This window comes from Ictalurus punctatus, chromosome 25, assembly GCF_001660625.3.
Source record: "Ictalurus punctatus breed USDA103 chromosome 25, Coco_2.0, whole genome shotgun sequence".
In the NCBI taxonomy this organism is placed as follows: domain Eukaryota; kingdom Metazoa; phylum Chordata; class Actinopteri; order Siluriformes; family Ictaluridae; genus Ictalurus; species Ictalurus punctatus.
In genome coordinates this window covers 7,795,538-7,815,062 of record NC_030440.2, presented here as the reverse complement: position 1 = coordinate 7,815,062, position 19,525 = coordinate 7,795,538, and the positions used below count along the sequence as shown (strand labels likewise).

General features: G+C 37.4%; 2 protein-coding genes across 2 annotated transcripts; one reads left to right on the top strand and one right to left on the bottom strand.

Moving 5' to 3' along the window:
- Positions 1-9,890, top strand: nme6 (NME/NM23 nucleoside diphosphate kinase 6). The gene is made up of 5 exons (XM_017455396.3): positions 1-390; positions 2,252-2,354; positions 2,687-2,726; positions 5,151-5,311; positions 6,573-9,890. Exons 1-5 carry the CDS (start codon positions 298-300, stop codon positions 6,722-6,724), a joined length of 549 nt encoding a protein of 182 aa, XP_017310885.1. The 5' UTR covers positions 1-297; the 3' UTR covers positions 6,725-9,890.
- baalcb (BAALC binder of MAP3K1 and KLF4 b) lies at positions 7,569-17,007 on the bottom strand. The gene is made up of 4 exons (XM_017455397.3): positions 16,702-17,007; positions 13,431-13,892; positions 10,064-10,257; positions 7,569-9,496 (listed from the first exon to the last, which is right to left on the bottom strand). The coding sequence occupies exons 2-4, from the start codon at positions 13,612-13,614 to the stop codon at positions 9,329-9,331; spliced, it is 546 nt and encodes a 181-aa protein (XP_017310886.1). The 5' UTR covers positions 13,615-13,892; positions 16,702-17,007; the 3' UTR covers positions 7,569-9,328.
- Between the last annotated feature and the right edge of the window lie 2,518 nt (positions 17,008-19,525).

Sequence of the window (19,525 nt, the reverse complement as noted above, 5' to 3'; positions counted from 1 at the left end):
CCGCTCTTGTTGTTTTACGAAAGAGTAAAATGGCGGCGCCCACACAGGCTGCGGGTCTTGTGCAGAAGTAGCAAAGGTTGAAAGAAATGAACGAACCATTAGTCGTTTAAAATAAATAAATAAATAAATATTAATCCAAGTTAGTTATTCGAAGCCTTTGGGAGATTTAACAGGGTTACTAGACGATGTGAAGTGTTAGCCAGTTTACATCACAACGTTATTAGGGTCGAATTTTTACAACTAGTGGATTAAGGTGACAGGTAAACACGAAGGAGCATTTTATTCCCAACACAGGTTATGATATTAACTCGTCTACGATGCGCGCGGGTGCTGCAGCTCACCCTTGCAATCATAAAACCGGACGCTGTCGCGCATCCTCTAATACTGGAGGTGAGAGGCGGATGGGAATATTGTTACAGTCTGTGTGCACGTATGTCTAGGACATCCTGGTCCTGAAGTACCCCTGTCCTGCGCATTTTCTGCGCCCAACACACCCGATTGAACTTAAGCAGCTAATTATAAGACAATTCTTGAGTGTGGATGTGTCAGAGAAGGGAAAACACACCCAAAAAAAAAAAAAAATGTTTAGGTCAGAGGGGTACTCCAGGACCAGGGTTGGGAATCTGTGGTTTAGAAGAAGGGTAGATGAATGTCCAGACAAATATGGATGTTTGCTTACAAAGCGAGTGTTTTTTTTAAATGTTGATCCACAATGACACCAGTTACCTTTCACTGGTAATGCAATGACCCAGGATGTGTCAGAGTTTAGCACATGAGATTCAACTCATGAGTTGAATTTGGTGTATTCTTCATCCATCCATCTATTCATCTTCTGTAATCCCTTTATCCTGGTCAAAGTTGTGGTGTACCTGGAGAATATCCCAGGGACACTGGGAGTGAGGTGGGAATAAATCAGTCCATCACAGGGCACCACGCGCGTGTCGTTAAAGATCAATAGATTATGTGAAATAATCTGTAAAATTATTATTAGGAATTGTAGTAAATAGTAATTGAATACTTTGCATTAGTGAAACATTTGAGTCTTTTACAGGATACTGGTTCTCCTGAATGATATTTATACATATAGGGCAGGTCTTTGGGTCAAAGATTTTGTGATTGAACAGTCCCTTCACAATTCACTGTGAGGTTTGTTGAGCCCGTTATGGTATTACAATGCAATACTGTAATTGCATTTTTAATTCTTAGTTCATTGCCAACCTAATAAAGCCTATGGCAGCTTTTGTGGTTGGCCATGTGGACCATACATTTGGAGCCCTTGGGAAACATTAGTGATCTGGATCTTCAAAGAGGGTGGCACAGTTGATAGCATTGCCATCTCACAGATCCAGGGTCCCTGGTTCGATACTAAGTTTGGGTTACTGACTGTGTGGATATTCTTCCCGTGTCTGTGTGGGGTTCCTTTCCTTTCTCACCTGCCAAAAACATGCTGGTTGGGCAATTGGCAATGTTAAGTTCCTGTCTTCATGCCCAGTGTTCCCAGGATAGGTTCCAGATCCACCACGACCCTGACCAGGATAAAGATATACAATGGTTCAGCTTCAAAGAATTGCAATTATCTTTAGTTCTTTTGGCACCCAGGCTGTGGTGCTTTAATCTGTGTGTGTAGATGCACATGAAAGTGATTAATTGAAACATTGGGTGAAATCTGACATTTCCCACTTTGTGCTAATTTGAAATGCCCTTGAGTGGAGAAGCCTTCAACATTTTGAGTCATAACTTTGGATTTTGAAAATTTTTAGATGAATGATAGATATTTTCCATATTCTGTCTGTCTAAATATACTTGTTAGTTAGACAGATGGATCTGTCTGCCTTTTTATATATCTATAGACAGACAGGAAGACAGACACTTTATTAATCCTATAAAGGGAGTTGGAGAATTATAACAGCCAACTTCATGATGTGAGACTGGAATACAATAAAAAGCAGCAAACAGATAACTAATAAAGACAAAATGCTAAATAATTAGTTCATGACTTACATTCAATGGCTATTTGACCCAATGATAGTTTTAGAAATTACAGTGATATAAAATTTGCATACCTTTAGGGTAAAATAAAGAAGTGTTTTGAAATCTCCTCTTGCAGCATACACCCACATTAAATTTTTTTTCAACTGATTAGAATTCAATTTTTTGTATCTAAATGTTAAAATATCAGCATCTTCCTTTTTTCTTCATGTAGCAATACGTTTACTAATTCATTTTAAAATGTTGCATTTTTATATTTAAGGCTCTTCATCAGAACATTCTAGAGAACGACTTCTTCATTGTTAGAAGGAAAGATCTCATCTGGAGAAGAAGTGATTCAGAGAGGTTTTATGCAGAGCATAAAGGTAAGGAAGAATGTTTCGACTCTCACAGATGTGGATTATATGCATTTCATATTCAAGGCAAAAGAAAAGGATGAAATTGTGTAAGGATACTGATCTTTATTCCTAACTAATAATTAATTGAAAGAGTTTTCCCTGAATGAGCCAACTGATGCCAGTGTAATAGCTATCATTTCTCTGACAAACAACAAAATATTGCTCTCTTTTGCCAACTTGCATATGTCATTCATAATCCATATATGAGTCATGAAGGTGCTGAATCACCAGCCTTAGAAAAGTCTGCTGCTTTATAGCATGCCATTTGAAATCCATTTACATTTTGGTTTCCATTGTAGGACGGTTCTTCTACCAGCGACTAGTTGAATTCATGTCAAGGTATGAGTAAGTCATTATGTAATTATCATCTTCCTCACCATCTCTTCACCATCATGTTTCATAAAGCAGCCTGAAGAAAACTGCACATTAGAAATTATAGACTAAAGAATTTGTGGGCAGTGTTGGACTCAAAAAGTTCATTGTGTGAAAGTGTAAATTAATCATTGTTCAAGTGTTTGCCTTTGTAAATTCATTTTTTTCATTCAGATATTAACTGGGTCACATATTATAGCATTAATGATATGTTTTTGACATTCATATTACTGACAAACTGCTGTATTATAAGGTTTTATGGCATTTTGGTAAAAATGATTAGGTTCTGTGGTGTGCTCTGAAACCCAGAGATAAACCTGGTTTTATAAGATCTTTGAGGATGAACATATGGTTAACACAACATAGGCAGCCTTGGCCAATCAGAAAAGAACAGTCTTGAAGCCTGTATGGCAAGCCAGAGGGAAAAGTAACTTTTATCTGTCAGTGTTACCCATACAGAATGCTCCATGAGAGTATTAAAAAGCAAGTTTAATACTGTTCTTCCTGGTTTTGTGCATTAATGTTTTTAGAAAGTCTTCAACATAGAGAAAAGCTAATAATGTGTATATATATAAAAAAAATATAGAAAAGCTAACATCAGATAACATTAGCATTAAATATTACTGACATTCAATGTGCTTAAAGAAATTGAACTTCACTTGTAAGATGTGTTTGTGTGGTTGCACAGAAACATGTATTGTAGGTTCTGATTGTAGGTTTTATTGTTGTTAAATGTTTTCCAACTTAAATTCAAGACAGAATATTTTGATTAGGAACAACGTTTAAAAAAATGTCTTGTAATTCAGATCTTCGCGAATACATTCAGAAAAATAAAACTGAAAAGTAATGACAAGCATATATGATCATGATATGGTCCGAATAGCCCCGAAATAACTTTCTCTGCTGAGATTATTTCCATTTATTAGTTATTTAATGAGATTACGAGATCGCTTAATAAGAAACGGGTTATATAATAAGTTAGATAGAATGTTATAAACTTGAGCAATCTTGAAGTGTAGGCCTTGTTGAGCTGTAACTGCAGATTACTGAACATTAGGTTTTTGCTGGCTAGAATGTCAAATCTTTCATGTCTCATATCACAAAATGGCTCTTCACCCAGACAGAAGCTTATAATACCAAAATCCTGAAAAATGTGCTGTCAGATAGTTATTTAAGCTTCTGAACATGAGGTAAATATTGTAGTCTACACTGGTAGTACTGTTAAGATTCTTAAAGGATGGATTAGCCTAAAATGATGAGGATTTATCCGGTCAGTTGTTTCCATGGCAGCCAGTCATCAGGCAGCTTAAAAATAAAAGATGAAACGTGAGCACGCCACTTGAGGTTTGCTGGCTCTGCTTTTTGGATTCCCATAAAAGAAGCAGCTCTTTATTTCGATATTCCTGTTATATCAGACATGTGCATGAACAATGTTCTAGTCCTTTAGAGACAAATACACAGAAACACAAAGCAATGTGTTTATATTTCCCTTTACAGCCCAACAGGGTTACTTTTAAAACAAACAAAAAAAGCAGAATTAATCTATGCTAGTCATGAACAACGTTCTAGTCCTTTAGAGATAATGTTCATGTCATCTCTCTATCTTATTTTACATAAAAGGGTTACCAACCAAGGACGGTGAAAGCTGTCACATGTATGTTTCATTTATTACTGAATGCAAGAGTGCAAAATTTGTCTGTCTTCTGGGTAGGAGGGATGGTATACTCTCTCTACCCTGTCAGTCACAACAACACTAGCCAATCATGGGCATCGTTTATGGCATGAGCTCATGTATGTGGAAGATGGCGGATAGCACTTTCCTCTGAGTGTGATGCATCATGAGGAGCAGTTCAAAAAGCTGCAGCTGACTGGCTTCACATGTCTCGGAGGAAGCACGTGTTAGCCCTTCCTGGTTGGTAGCTGTTGTTTGATAGGGGAGTGGGTGGGAATTGGCCAAGAGCAAATTTGGGAGAAACTGGGTGAAAAATCCCCAAAATAATCGTCTCCTTATAGAGACCTTTACCATATCAACGAGTATACATTTTTTTTTTTTCTTTTTGGTAATTATTAGACTTAAATTATGTGAAGCATTTGGCCTGTGAATGAGCTATTACTATAGAAGTGATAATATATTAGAACAAGTGCATTAATATAAACCTGTGATTAGAATTACAGCTGGCACGACTGTCAGAGCTGCTGTTATACTAAATTAATCAACATCTGAACGATCGGATTCGAGAATTGTGTGCTGTGGCTTAAACTGAAATAGTTATACTGTTGACTTTATACAATACCAGTATAAATGATGTGACAAAAAGTTATTTCTAGGTTAGCCGTTCTACTTGAAGGGATCTAGCAATTAAGATAGGATGTTCATTGTTTCCATTTCAGTGGTCCAATGAGAGCTTACATCCTAGCGAAAGAGGATGCTGTTACTCACTGGCGGGAGTTGATGGGTCCCACTAAAGTGTATCAAGCGCGGTACACGTCACCCAGGAGCATTCGAGCACTATATGGGCTCACTGACACCAGGAACACAACTCACGGCTCAGGTACTTGCTGACATGATCATGCAGAATGTGATGTGTACATCCTTAAATGTTCGGAATTCAATTACAACATGGAGCATCAAAAGCAACTAATATCCACACAGTGTACAAGTGCAAGCTTGGGAAATTCATTATGATTCGGTTCCTTGCGAATCAAAATTTTGTGTATGTTAAGATTCTCGGTGGGTCACCAGTATTATCATCATTTCACATTTTATCACATCTTTTCATTCATAATCTGTTAACTAAGTGAGGAGGAAGCAGACAAATCCACAGAAACACCAGGCAATGTGTTTACACATCCCCTTTATAATTAAACAGTGTTACTTTTTAAAGCAATACAAATCATAATTAGTCAGTTGCTCATATTCTTTTGCAAAGATTTTTTGTATTTTTTTCTAATTTCTTAAAAACCAAAAATGTATTAATTACAGGCTTCATACAAGGTGCTTGAAGTACTTGAATTCGGCTTTTTGAAATTGAAGTACTGGAAAACCTTGAAAATAGTTGTGCTAGTGGTGCTTAAAAAGTGCTTGAATTATAAAACGTCAATAAATAGTAAATTGCTAAATAACTTAAGTGTTTATTTTAGATAGAACACATATACAAACCTTTCACTCAAAATATGACACCCCGCTGCAACCTCTGATCTCTCTCATCAACAAGGTGTTTCAGTCTGCAGACCCTCTGCACACAGAATGTTTTTTTTTTTTTTTTTTTTTTTTTTTTTTTTTTTGCACCTTTCTGTATAAACTCTGTTGTGTGTGAACCAGCTAATCTGGCACCAACAATCACACCACGGTTAAAGTCACATGTGTACAAAATGTCCTTATTATTAATCATCATGTGTGGTCACTCTAAAATGACCTGAATCAATATGAGTTAGCTAACAATATAAAGGCTTTTCTGCTTCAACTGCAGATGAATGGTCAGAAGAGGCTGTTGTTGGAGTAATCTATTCTCCTGCTGAAATCAATTTCTTCATGCAGTCTTTTTTTTCTCTCTATTCAGTGACCAATTTCTCACAATTGTACAAATCTAATAGACTGAGTGATGCCATATACACAGTCAGCACACATCCATTTGTAAACAAACTGTGTTATGTTCCTGGAAGTGCATTTTATGGTGGGTGTTTACCAGTGGATATGTAGTTACCGAATGCGTATGTGTTCTGTTGCCTGCGAATGCTGCGGTCAGGATCAGTTCTTCTGCTTGTATCTGTGCTTTTACTTAAGCTAATTAAAATTTTTGTGTGCTCTCACAGATTCATCAGAGTCTGCTGAAAGAGAGATTGCTTTCTTCTTTCCAGAGTTCAGTGTTCAGCACTGGCTAGAGATGCAGGAGCCATATTTTAGGGCGGGGCACGTTGAATACGATGAGCAGAGACAAATCCATACTGCACTAAAACACATCTAACACATTCTACTGCCTTACCCAGAATCAGCTCTACTGTATATAAAGACCTGAGTGCACTGCTCATGCTGAATATTGTGCCATTTTCTTGTATTTAATTTGCTGACAGGGTGCTGTGTTACCTTCTTTGATTTATGATTTATAGAATCTTTATTATTTTCAAATATTTGTGTGTCTTTTGTCTTTGCAAATGATTGTGTTGCATCACATGCACTTTGAATTGCTACTTTTATTATTGAATACACTCATCAAAGCAGTTAAAAAATCCAGTTAATGTTTTAAACACAGCTTTGGATTTTGCTCATACATTTAGAGCATACATTTGATAGTTTCCGTCACATCAACAAATAAAAAAGCCTTAATGTTGGAAGCAGTAGATGGGAACATCATTGTGTTATCATGGTGTTATACAGTCATGTGAAAAAAATATGTACACCGCATGGAAATTGTTGGCTTTTTTGACATATTTGGACAAGCAAACATTTAATCATTTTTGAAACAGTGCCTATTAATAAAGTTGATATATTTGAACAAACCACAAGGAAAAATATATTTTTCAATCATTTATTCAACAGAAAGATCATCAGATGTGATATTCTTCTGTGGAAAAAGTAAGTACACCCTTGGCCTCAGAAGCTAGTATTGCCCCCTTTAGCAGAAATTACTTCTTGTAGGAATTTTGCATAATTGTCCACCAGGCTTGCTGGAATTTTTGACCACTCTTCCATGCAATATTCTTTCAGTTGCAAGATGTTTGAGGGTTTTCTTGCATGTACTGATTGTTTCAAATCCTCCCACAATATTTGATTGGGATTCAAATCTGGGCTTTGACTAGGCCATTCCATAACCCTCCATTTCTTCATTTTGAGCCGTTTCTTGATTCACTAGTGTGCTTAGGATCATTATCCTGTTGAAAGAATTTGTGAATTCATAGTTGAATGCAAGTTGTCCAGTCCCTGAGGCAGCAAAGCAACCCCAAACCATAACATAACATTTCCACCACCGTGCTTCACAGCTGTCTTTGGTCTACGCCAAACATGTCTATCTTTGATTCATCTGTCCCGAGCACATTATTCCAAAAGGCCTGGTCTTTGTCTGTATTCTCATTGGCAAACTGTTGTCTTGCAAAGGCTTTTTCCTGGCACGCCTCCCATGCAGGTCAAAATTGTGCAATCTCTTTCTGATTGTAGAAGCATGCACTTTGACACCAAGAGTTGTAAGATGTACTAACAGATCCTGTGATGAAATTTTGGGGTTCTTGGAGACTTTTTTTGTATGAGACTGTCTGCTCTTGGGCTGAATTTGCTGGGATGGCCAACAGTCCTGGATAAATTGACAGTCGTTGGAAATCTGCGGCATTTGTAGATGATTTTCCTTACAGTGGAATGATGTATTTCAAATCATTTGGAGATCTTTTTAAATCCCTTCCCAGACTCATAGGCATCCACAACCTTTTTTCTGAAGGCCTTACAGAACTCTTTAGATTTGGGCATGATGACTCCATACACCTCAATAGCAAAGGGAACAACAGACACTAGATGTGAGAGTTTGAAATAACTCCTGCACTCGCTAAGCAGATTCTAATCACTGGCACCAAAAACAACAACAACAAAAAAAAAAAACACCTGATTCTAATTTTATGGATTTGAAGGTGTGATAAATGTTACTTACTTTTTCCATGTGACTTTTTCTAATCTGTTTTCTTTTTTTTGTTGTTAATTTAAGTTGTGAAAATTATTGTTTGCTTGTCCAAATATGCAAAAAAACAAAAAATCAGTTTAAATGTTGTGTACTTATTTTTCATATGACTATAGCTTAGCATGTTCTGACACTCCATGTCAAACCAAAGGCAATTAACTTATTATTTTGGGTATTACATTCATTCATTTAGTCATTCATCTTCAGTAACTGCTTTATCCCAGTCAGGATCACGGTGGATCCAGAGCTAATCCTGGTAACACTTGGTGCATGGTGGAAACCAGGAAATGCAGAGCACACCCTTGTAAAAATGGTGTAAACATGAGAAACTTTGCCCAGGTTCAGGATTGAACCATAGAGCTGTGAGGCAGCAATGATACCCACTGCACCACTGTGCTGCCTAGTTATTATATTAATTTGTTAAATGCTCCCCAATAAAATCCCATTTATCAAAATAGTAAAAGTGAATTATTCAACCAACCTTCAAAAAGGCACTCTTGATTAACAGGAAAAATACATACAATTGGTGTGCTGCCCACATAAAACAGATCTAACCATGTGTTTTTGTTTATATTTTTATATAAATAACTTAAGAGGCCTTCTGGTGTTTACTTTTATTGTCATAAATCTACCCTGTTTTTTTTTCTCTTCTTCAAATAACTCTGTTGCCCCGATTATAATAAAGACATGGCACTGGAGAATGATCAGTAAAAGCGAGCATTTGGCATAAATGAACAAAATGTGACTTTCACACAAAACTACATAGTCTAATAAAGCCTGTTTGATTGAGACCACATTTACAGACCTGTGCTTCTGTCAAAAATCAGACCTCCCTTTAGATTCCATGCTGCCTTCTGTTCATCACAGTTTTTACAAGACTGACGATCCATAAGTCTCCTTATATCAGTCTCACTTCAAAAGAGAGTCTGCTTCTGCTTCCTTCAAACAATCCTGAGGTTTCATGATCTCAAAAGTAGTGTGGGATTTTTCTTTGATCTTTCCACTCTTGTCCACTTGACGAATGCTCTGGGTTACAGTGATGGTTACCTGCTTAGTGGACATCCTGTTGTCTTGCCACTTGGTTTAGCAGAATACAAAAAAGACAAACAATGGAATGTGATTACAGATTGCAAAAGGTTTGTACAATACACATTGTGATAATGTAATTTGCACATCTGCTCATTATGTTCTATTCTACTCGGTCGATGTAATGTGAAACTGATAAACCACAATTGCGACATAAGATGTGTTGGACACAGGATACCACAAAGAAGTATTAGGATAGATGTCTTCTTGGGGTACCCTGATTATATTAACATCAAGGCTGGAATAATAACATCTGCAATACATTTTTGTTATAATTGTAAACTCAGTGCCTCACTATTGATTTATTTTAAGATCTGAGGACATCTATGTCCAACCAAATCTCAATGTTTTGGCTAATAAATAAAGGAAATATTCTTGCTCTTTCTTCCTGCTCCAGTAAATTGGATCAAGTATGGACTTTATTTTGAATTACTCTAGCAAATTTGTATATAGCAGCTTGACAGTTTAATGGCACACTGTGTATTTATAATGAAACTATTCTGAAGATAACACCTGATTTCTAATAGGGCTATTGTTGAGTGTAAAGTTCAAACTTACAATCTCTTCAGTGCAAACAACACTTCTCCTCTGGACTGTGGTGCCTGGTGAGGAGGGCACCCCCTCCTGTTCTTGAGAGGCCAGTATAGCATGAGGACCACCACTTTTCACATCATTATGAGTAGAGTCAGACATGGCAGAACACACCTTCAGGTACGCCTGAGCAGGAGCTGGCAGGCCATCGTCAAATATATCTGTCAGTGCAAATATAGAGGAACCAAAAGTGTCAGTGAACCCAGTGACCTCTGGCAATCATTAGAGCCAGAATCTATCCAAAGGTTTTGGGTAGGTCAAGTTTTGAGCTTTACAGTGCCCTCCACTAATATTTACCAGCCTTGGTAAAATTTTCTTTATTGTTTAACCTGCTGTTGAAACTGGAAATGTTATAAATCAACCTGGAATTGGGTGTGAGTCTATATTGTCCCAACGCACTGTGAAGATAATGGTTCGAGTGGCAAGAAAAATCTCCAAGTATCACAGCTGGAGAATTACAGAAGTTAATTGTGTCTTGGGGTCAGAAAATCTCCAAAAGTCACCTACATCACCGCAAGTTGTTTGGAAGGATTTCATCCAAAAACAAACTCGAGCATCTTCAGTTTGCCAATGGGATCGGGTTCTATGGTCAGATGAAACCAAAATAGAGCTTTTTGGCAATAAACACCAGAGGTGGTTTTGGTGCACACAGTGAGGTAGCCATATGGAAAAGTACCTCATGCCCACAGTTAAATATGGTGGAGGCTCTTTAATATTTTGGGGCTGTTTTTCTGCCAGAGGACCTGGACATTTTGTTTGGATACATGGCATCATGGACTCTATCAAATATCAACAGATATTAAATGAAAACCGGACTGCCTCTGCCAGAAAGCTTAAAATGGGCCGTGGTTGGATCTTCTAGCAGGACAATGATCTAAAATATACATCAAAATCAACACAAAAATGGTTTACTGACCACAAAATCAAGGTACTGCCATGGCCATCCCAGTCCCCTGACTTGAAACCCATAGAAAACCTGTAGGGTGAACTGAAGAGGAGAGTACACCAGTGTGGACCACAAAATTTGAAGGATCTGGAGAGATGCTGTATGGAGGAATGGTCTCAGAACCTTTGTCATGTATTCTCCAACCTCATCAGGCATTATAGGAGAAGATCACAGCTGTTATCTTGGCAAAGGGAGGTAGCACAAAGTATTGACTGCCAATAATTGTTGAACAAAAGATCAAAAGGTTAAACAATAAAGACAATTTTTCAGAGCCTTCGTTGCTCATATTTAAGAAGGGTGCCAATATTAACGGAGGGCACTGCATATAATAATGGTGGAACTTAGATGACTCTTATACTTGACTCTAAAAGATAAATCACAACACTCTGACTTCCTGTATGTAACTATTGAGTGTTATAGAAGGAAAGCTGAAACATCTACAGTGGGGGAAATAAGTACTGGACGCATCAACATTTTTTTTCAGTAAATATATTTCCAATGAGGCTATCCACATGAAATTTTCACCAGACATCAGTATTAACTCAAGAAATCCACACATATAAAGAAATCCAAACATTAACCTCCATAAATGTATGTGTAATAAAGTGGAATGACACAAGAAAAAAGTATTGAACACACTAAGTGAAATTTATTTAATACTTAGTGGAGAAGCCTTTGTTTGTAATGACAGCTTCAAGACGAAATTTCTCTTCCTATATGAAGAAATTAATCGGCCGCAGTATTCAGGTGTGATTTTGGCCCATTCTTCTAAACATATTGTCTGGAAATCTTGTTCAATTGTAATCGAGTCAGGTGATTGACAGGGCCATTCTAACACCTTGATTTTTTTTCTCTGAAAGCAATTGAGAGTTTCCTTTGCTGTACGCTTTGGATCGTTGTCCTGCTGGAAGCTCCACCCACGTCTCATCTTCATCATCCTGGTGGATGGCAGCAGATTCTTCTCAAGAATCTTCCAGTAAAGGGCTCCGTTCATCATTCCTTCAGTTATATGAAGTCTGCCAGTACCATGCGATTAAAAAGAGCCCCACACCATGATGCTTCCACCTCCAAACTTCACTGTAGGTATAGCGTTTTTAGGGCGATGTGCAATGCCATTTCTTCTCCAAACATGGTGTGTAGTATGACAGCCAAAAAGTTCAATTTTGCTCTCGTCTGACCAGACTACACTCTCCCAGTATTTCATAGGCTTGTCCAAATGAGTTGTAGCAAACTTTAAATGAGCTTCGACATGCCTTTTCTTTAGTAATGGAGTCTTGTGGGTGAGCGTGAGCAGTGGAGTGCATTGCCTATTGTTTTCTCTGTGACGATGGCACGTGATGCCTCCAAGTGTTTCTGGAGCTCTTTCCGAGTGGTCCTTGGCTCTTGGGCTCTTCTTCTGACTCCCTGGTCAGAAATCTTCTGAGGAGCTCCTGTGCATGGCCGGTTCATGACAGAGTGATGTTGCTTCCACTTGTGGATAATGGTCCCAGTGGTGCTTACTGGAGGATTCAGAAGTTTTGAAATACATCTGTATCCGATTCCATCAATAAGTTTTGCAACAATAAGGTTGCGAAGGTTCCGGGAGAGCTCTTTGCTTTTATCCATCATGAGAGGTTTCTTGTGTGACACCTTGGTAATGAAAAGCCTTTTTATAGACCATCAATTTACTAAGCCAGCTGATATTAATTTGCACAGATAGGAGGTATAATTACTTACGGATTTCAGCTGGTTCCTTAACTTACCTTGCCTTGGAGATCGGCTTTTTCTTAGCGTGTTCAATATTTTTTTCCTGTCATTCCACTTTCTTACACATAACTTTATTTATGGACTTTAATGTTGTGAATTCTTTATATTTCCGGATTTCTTGAGTTAATACTGATGTCTGGCGAAAACTTTATGTGAATAGCCTCATTGGAAATATATTTACTGAAAAAATTTGACACATTCAATACTTATTTACCCCACTCTACATGGCAATTACATAAAACTCAAATCACATGAAAATAAGAATCATATGGAAAATAATGAATATTCAAGCTGAATATTAAGATTTTTTATTTTTATTTTGCGTCACTGAGATTCACAGCTTTCCTTATAAGTAGCCCATACAAACTTATCCTTGTCACCATTCAAATATTTTATCTTTACCATTGTAGCAATGTTGTTTTGGATTTTTTTTAAGGAGCTCTTATTGTGTTAAGCAAAGCCTATCCCCATCTAGTGAGCTGCAGAAGGAATGGAGCCATCTCCATGACAACTGAAGCTGAATGTACTGGTGTCTTGACAGTATTCTCACAAAGGGCAATGCATTGTCTTGGTGAAACAGTGAAACTGATTATTTCTGAAAGATTGTAACAAACTACATAATTATTTGTCATGTTTCCTCACCAGAGTTGGTGGTTTTCTCTGATGTAAAAGCAACCTCAGAGGAGGTCTCTGAGGGGATGCTGTGGATTGAAGATAATGGGATGTCTGTATCTGTGCTGGTCAGCCAAGTAGATTCTGTCTCTTTAGTCCAGCTTTCCAGGTACCGTGGTTCCAAAGCATCTGTCCTAGAGCCTCCACAACCCATGATTCTTCCATGGATGAAGGATACACCGGAAGGACTGAACAGTGGTACTTAATACACTAGCTCTTCATTATTTCATCTTGATGTAAAGAGGTACAATGAGACTCTTCAAAGAGAAAACATAGGCAACATTCTTTAAATGGATATATCAGTCCAGCCTGTTAGATCTTAGGAGACAGTGTTGAAGAGACTCTGAGATGTGAAGTCCTGGGTCTTCTTGATTTGTTGCTTTCCATTGATCAAATGGCGAGTCGACTTACACACTGACCAACATGCTATTTCTGTGGGAGACACAAAACAAGGTTAAGGTGTTCTCATGTGTTGATGTTAAGTAGCCTAATAATAAGTAATTAATATAATATTTTAGTATATTATAATAAAATGTTAAATGCTAGTAGAGCCTATCTTGGAAAGGTCAATATCTGTAGAAATATCTAAGACTAACCATCAAGTGATTAGTGATGATTAACAGGTTATAGCAAGGGTGCAAATTAACACCCAAACATCTGAATGAGCTCTGCAGAACTATTGTAGGCGAATTGCATAAAGTAAAGACATTAGTCTATATATATGACTAGTTGTTCATCCACCCATTTTCCGCACTGCTTATCCTACACAGGATCGTGGGGATTCCCTGGAGCCTATCCCAGGGAACTTAGGATACAAGGCGGGGGACACCTCCTGGACAGGCTGCCAACCCATTGCAGGGCATAATCACACACACATTCACACACTATGGACAATTTGTAAATGCCAATCAATGCCGGAGTAACTGGAAGAAACCCCTGAAGCATGCGGAGAACATGCAAACTCCATGCACACAGGGCGGAGGTGGGATTCGAACCCCAAACCCCGTAGGTGCAAGGCAGACGTGCTTACCTTTACAGTGGATATAAAAAGTCTAGACACCCCTCTTGAAAAGTCAGAAACTAAGTTAAATCATGTCAGAAACTTTTTCAAATTTACTGTAAAATTGCAACATATAAGTTTCAAATGACAAACACACACAAATGTTTTTTGGGGAAAAAAGAAAAACTAAAAACTTCCAATACTCAGCGTGCATAAGGGTGCACACCCTTTTATAATTGGGAATGGTGCAGTGTTCAGAATAAACCAATCACATTCAAATTCATGTTAAATACTAATTAGTGTACACCTGTCATCAATTAAAGTGACTGATTACCCCCAAATTAAGTACAACTGTTCCTATAGGATTTTCCTGACATCTTCTTTGGTAACATCCACCTGGGAAAGCCATGAGCTGCAAAGAGCATACAAAGCAGGTACAGGATGTCACTGTTGAAAAATATCAACCAGGAGAGGGTTGCTAAAAAAAAAATCCAAGGCATTGGATATACCATGGAATGATAAAGACAATAATCAACAAGTGGAGAAATTATGGCATGACGGTGACATTACTAAGAACAGGACTACCTAAAATTGATGAGAAAACCAGGAGAAAACTGGTCAGGGAGGCTGCCGAGAGGCCTACAGCAACAATAAAAGAATTGCAGCAATTTCTGGCAAGTTCTGGTTGCTCCCTACATGTGACAACAATCTCCCGAATTCTTCATATGTCTGGTCTATGGAGTAGGGTGGCAAGACGGAAGCTTATTTTTTTTAAATAAAAAAGAAAGAAAGAAAAGAAAAGAAACACCAAGAAAAACCAAAAGAACACCATCCGAATAGGGAAGCATGGTGGTGGCAGCATCATACGTTGGGGCTGTTTTTCTTTTGGGGCTTTAATTAGGGAGGAGGGAATAATGAATAGCTCCAAATATCAGTCAACTTTGGTGCAAAACCTTAAGTCTTCTGCTAAAACACTTAAGATGAAGAGAAATTTCACTTTTCAGCATGACAACGACCCAAATGCAAACCTCCAGATCAACAAAGGAATGGCTTCACCAAAACAATCCAATCAATAATCTGTGGGTTTGACCTGAAGAGGTTTGTGCCCAGGAGATGGCCAGCCAATTTGACAAAGTTAGAATGCTTTTGCAAGGAAGAATGGCCAAAATATTGCCAAGTCAAGAGGTGCCATACTGATTGATTCTTACCCCCAAAAGATTGAATGCTGTGATAAAATCTAAAGGTGCTTCAACTAGCCTAAGTATTAGTTTAGGGGTGTGCACACTTATGCAGCCAGGTTATTGCACATTTTTTATTTAAAAAAAAAAAAAAAAAAAAATCCCCCTAAAATGTTTCTTATTCTTTTCCACTTTAATTAATAGCTTAAAATTTCACAATAAAGATACAAAAGGTTCTGACATGATTTATCTTGTTTTCATTTTTTACCATCACAAAAACCTGCCATTTTAATAGGGGTATGTAGATTTTTTATATCCATGGTAAAAAATCACTAACTGCTAACTAACCACCATGCCCCTGTTGTAATTGGATATACTGAGCTATATCTCTGTTGTGGTTTAAACCCACTGTTTCCCCACTTGTTCATACATACCAAGATGAGCTTTCACTTACTAATAGGAATTTCCATGAAACAATTTCACATAAGCTAATTGCTTTATTTCTTTTCAAGAGTCCACTTATTTATGTTCCAGTTACTGATGTATTTAATGTGTAATTAATTTAATTATTGAATTTCAATGGAATGTTTATATAATGTACATAGGCTAACAATGAAAGCTCTGTAATTTCCTGAAATGGAAGATCACTACACCAACACATGGCTGACATTTAAATAGGTGCCATTTCAATTGTGTTATCAACTCATAAACACAAACTATTACAAATGATTATGAAACCACCTGGGATCAAAATACGGATATCATGCCCTCAATACTTTTTTTTTTTCTGAGCCGGAATAACATTCGCAATATGTCAGAGGATTGAGAAATCCAGTCGTGTGAGCTTTAATCGTTCATAGATTGACAATTAGCTGTCGATGTTATTGAAAACGCAACTCAGTGCGCATGCTCACACTGCAATTATCTTACGGTAGAAGCTTCAAAACAGTGCTACACTGTATTCTACATTTCACTGCAAAAACAACAACAACAACAAACTGGGAACGCAGCGTTTATTTACTCTACCTTGGAAAAAAAATAATGATCGTAAACAATCACTCACCTTGGGCTTCTGGGCATTTTTTGCTACATTCCTGGCAGATGTGCGTTACAGCGGTGATTTTTCTCAACAGTAAATGTGACGCCCCCTCTTCAGTGCGTGTGTGCGTTTGTGTGTGTTCGTTTGTGTGTGTGTGTGGCTCATCTCGAGCGGTTCATCTCGAGGCTGTGAGTGTGTGTGGTGCGCTAAAAATCCAAGGGAGTGTGTGTGGGTGTTTGATCTTTTCCAAAACGTATTGCATTATCCAAAGAGCTACAATCGTCACGTAGTGATGACAGATTATGCTGACACAGAACAATAAATTCCATATCATCATTAAAAAATCCCTGCTGAAAAACACAACAACAATAGAAACCCTCATAGAATTCGTAATGGTTATAATGGGAATTGTATTAGTTTTAATGGAAGCCGTAATGGTTGCTGTGGGTCTCTACTGGTAATTTGTTGCCTTCTATTGGTGGTATGTTATGTCTAGTGGATACCAATAATGGTAATGGGTGTAATGGTTAGCTGATGGTTTGTAATGATATTTGTAGTGGAAACCATTAGAATTCCTGTGATGGTTTCTATAGTCCCCCCCCCCCCCCCTTTGCCTACTTAAGTTGTCAGAGCTGTTGAGCTGGTTGGTTATAAAAAAAAAAAAAAAAAAAAAATGGTGTACAAGCGAATCTGGCAAAAGCATAATTTAGTAGCTGTTGACTCTGGGCTCTCTGTAATTTTAATCGTGTTAGATCTTAGCACCGTATTCGACACTGTTGATCACTCAATTTTCTTAGACCATTTGGAGTATGAAGTCGTCATTCGAGAGACAGTACTAAAATGGTTTGATTCTTATTTACACGATTGACCTCTATGGTCACCCTAAAATATGGTCTTCCTCAGGGTTCTAGTCTGGGTCCTATTCTGTCTTCATTATACATGCATACTTTAGGTTCTATCTGCCGCCATCATGGTTTTCGTAAAAAAATAGTACCACAAAAGCTGTATTGAAAGTCTTAAATGACATTGTGGAATGCAATTGATGTCATTCAGTCACAGTTTTATAACTTAAAACTTGTTCTGAATGCTGATAAAACTAAGCATATGCTATTTTCAAGTTCAAAGAAAATGCACTGGTATATAATCACTTACAAAACCATTTTGGGGTTGTTGCCTTCATATCTCTGTTGTCTCATTCAATGGAAAAGTGTTGGGAAATATTCCCTCCATTCTCAAAATGGTCATACTCTCTCTGTTCCTTTTGTCCGAACTGAACTGGGAAAAAAGGCTTTCATGTATGCAGCTCCGTCTAACTGAAATTGAACTTACAAAACTTGGTGTCTATGGAACATTTTGAATCTATTATTCATCAACTGGAAGATGAGTCAGTGATGTGTAATTGTCTTTAAGTGTTTTAATTTGTTGATTCTTGTTTGTAACTTGTGATTGTAATTGACTGTGTACTGCTGTCCATCTTGGCCAGGAAACTCCTGTGAAATAGATTTTTACACACAGAGAGGCTATCCTGGCTAAAATAAAGGTGAAAAAACGAATAAAAAAAAGGCATTTCTTATCACGTATGCAGACAGCACACAATTATATCCCTCTGAAAATTGGGAATGATCTGTCTCTAAAGTCCATTATGGACTGTTTAGAAAATGTGAAAAATTGGTTGTATGACAATTTTCTTCAACTAAATTAAAGAAAGTCAGAGATGATATTTGGTCCACCAAAACTCACAGAGAAGATAACCAGTATTCTTGCTCCTTTAGTGATAACTTTGAAAAACAGTGTGAGAAATCTTGGTGTCATCATTGACTCAACCCTTAGCTTTGATAAACAGATCAATTCTGTTGTAAAAAGGTAGCTTCCATCAGTTTAGGATGATTTCTAAGCTAAAAACTTTTTTAGCTGTAAAAATTATTCATGCTTTTATTACGTCTAGATTGGACTATGGCAACTCTCTTCATGCAGGATTCTGTCAGCGGAAACTGTTCTGCCTACAGCTTATGCAGAATACTGCAGTCAGGCTGTCAAAAAAAGAGGGAGGGATATTACTCCTGTGTTATCATCTCTTCACTGGGTGCCAGTTCAATTCAGGGTTGATTTTAAGATTTTATTACTTAAAGCAGTACATAACTTGGCTCCACATTATATCACAGATCTCCTAAGCCTTTATAGTTGGTCTAGGCCTTTGAGGTCTACAAATCAAATGTTGTTGGCTGTACCTCGGTCTGAGCAAAAGTCAAAGGGTGATCGAGCATTCTCTATACTTGCTCCTAAATTGTGGAATGATCACCCTTTATATTCGCTTGGCCCCATTGGTGAGATATTTCACTGATACATTTTAATGAAATTTTATGGGAATCTAGACTTCCGATTTAGTTGTAAATAAATTGTTTGTGCCATGAACTGAATCATTTAACTTGTTTTAAAAGGTGCATAATGGTAACCACCATAAAACCTTATACTTTGCCTCACAAGGAATTACTTACAGCATACAGTCAACTGTATAGTGTTTTATGTATACAAGTTTCATCCACATATGTCTTAGAGCACTACAACTACACTACTGTAATATTTTTGTCAAAAATTAATTTATTTAACATTCATGAAGAAAAATATTGTCCCCTTACTAAGCTATGAAAAATGCAGTTGTAAAATGGTCAGATTGTGAAGAGTTTAGATATTCACAATCATGGTCTAATTTAGCACACTATATCTACTGTCCCTGATTGATTATTTCCTTGGCGGCACAGCTAAAATTTTATTAAATATCCAAATTGCTGGCAGTTTTCTGCAGTATACTGCTTGTGAAATAATAAAATGCTAATCACTTTCATGTCTT

Bases quoted from the DNA above. Each gene is read 5' to 3' on its own strand.
- nme6 (XM_017455396.3), top strand. From the start codon at position 298: ATGATATTAACTCGTCTACGATGCGCGCGGGTGCTGCAGCTCACCCTT. The intron at 391-2,251 runs GTGAGAGGCGGA...TTTATATTTAAG, and splicing joins CGCATCCTCTAATACTGGAG to GCTCTTCATCAGAACATTCT. The intron at 2,355-2,686 runs GTAAGGAAGAAT...TTTCCATTGTAG, and splicing joins GTTTTATGCAGAGCATAAAG to GACGGTTCTTCTACCAGCGA.
- baalcb (XM_017455397.3), bottom strand. From the start codon at position 13,614: ATGGGTTGTGGAGGCTCTAGGACAGATGCTTTGGAACCACGGTACCTG. The intron at 10,258-13,430 runs GTGAGGAAACAT...TTGCACTGACAG, and splicing joins AGAGAAAACCACCAACTCTG to ATATATTTGACGATGGCCTG. The intron at 9,497-10,063 runs GTAAGTTTGAAC...TGCTAAACCAAG, and splicing joins TTGTTTGCACTGAAGAGATT to TGGCAAGACAACAGGATGTC.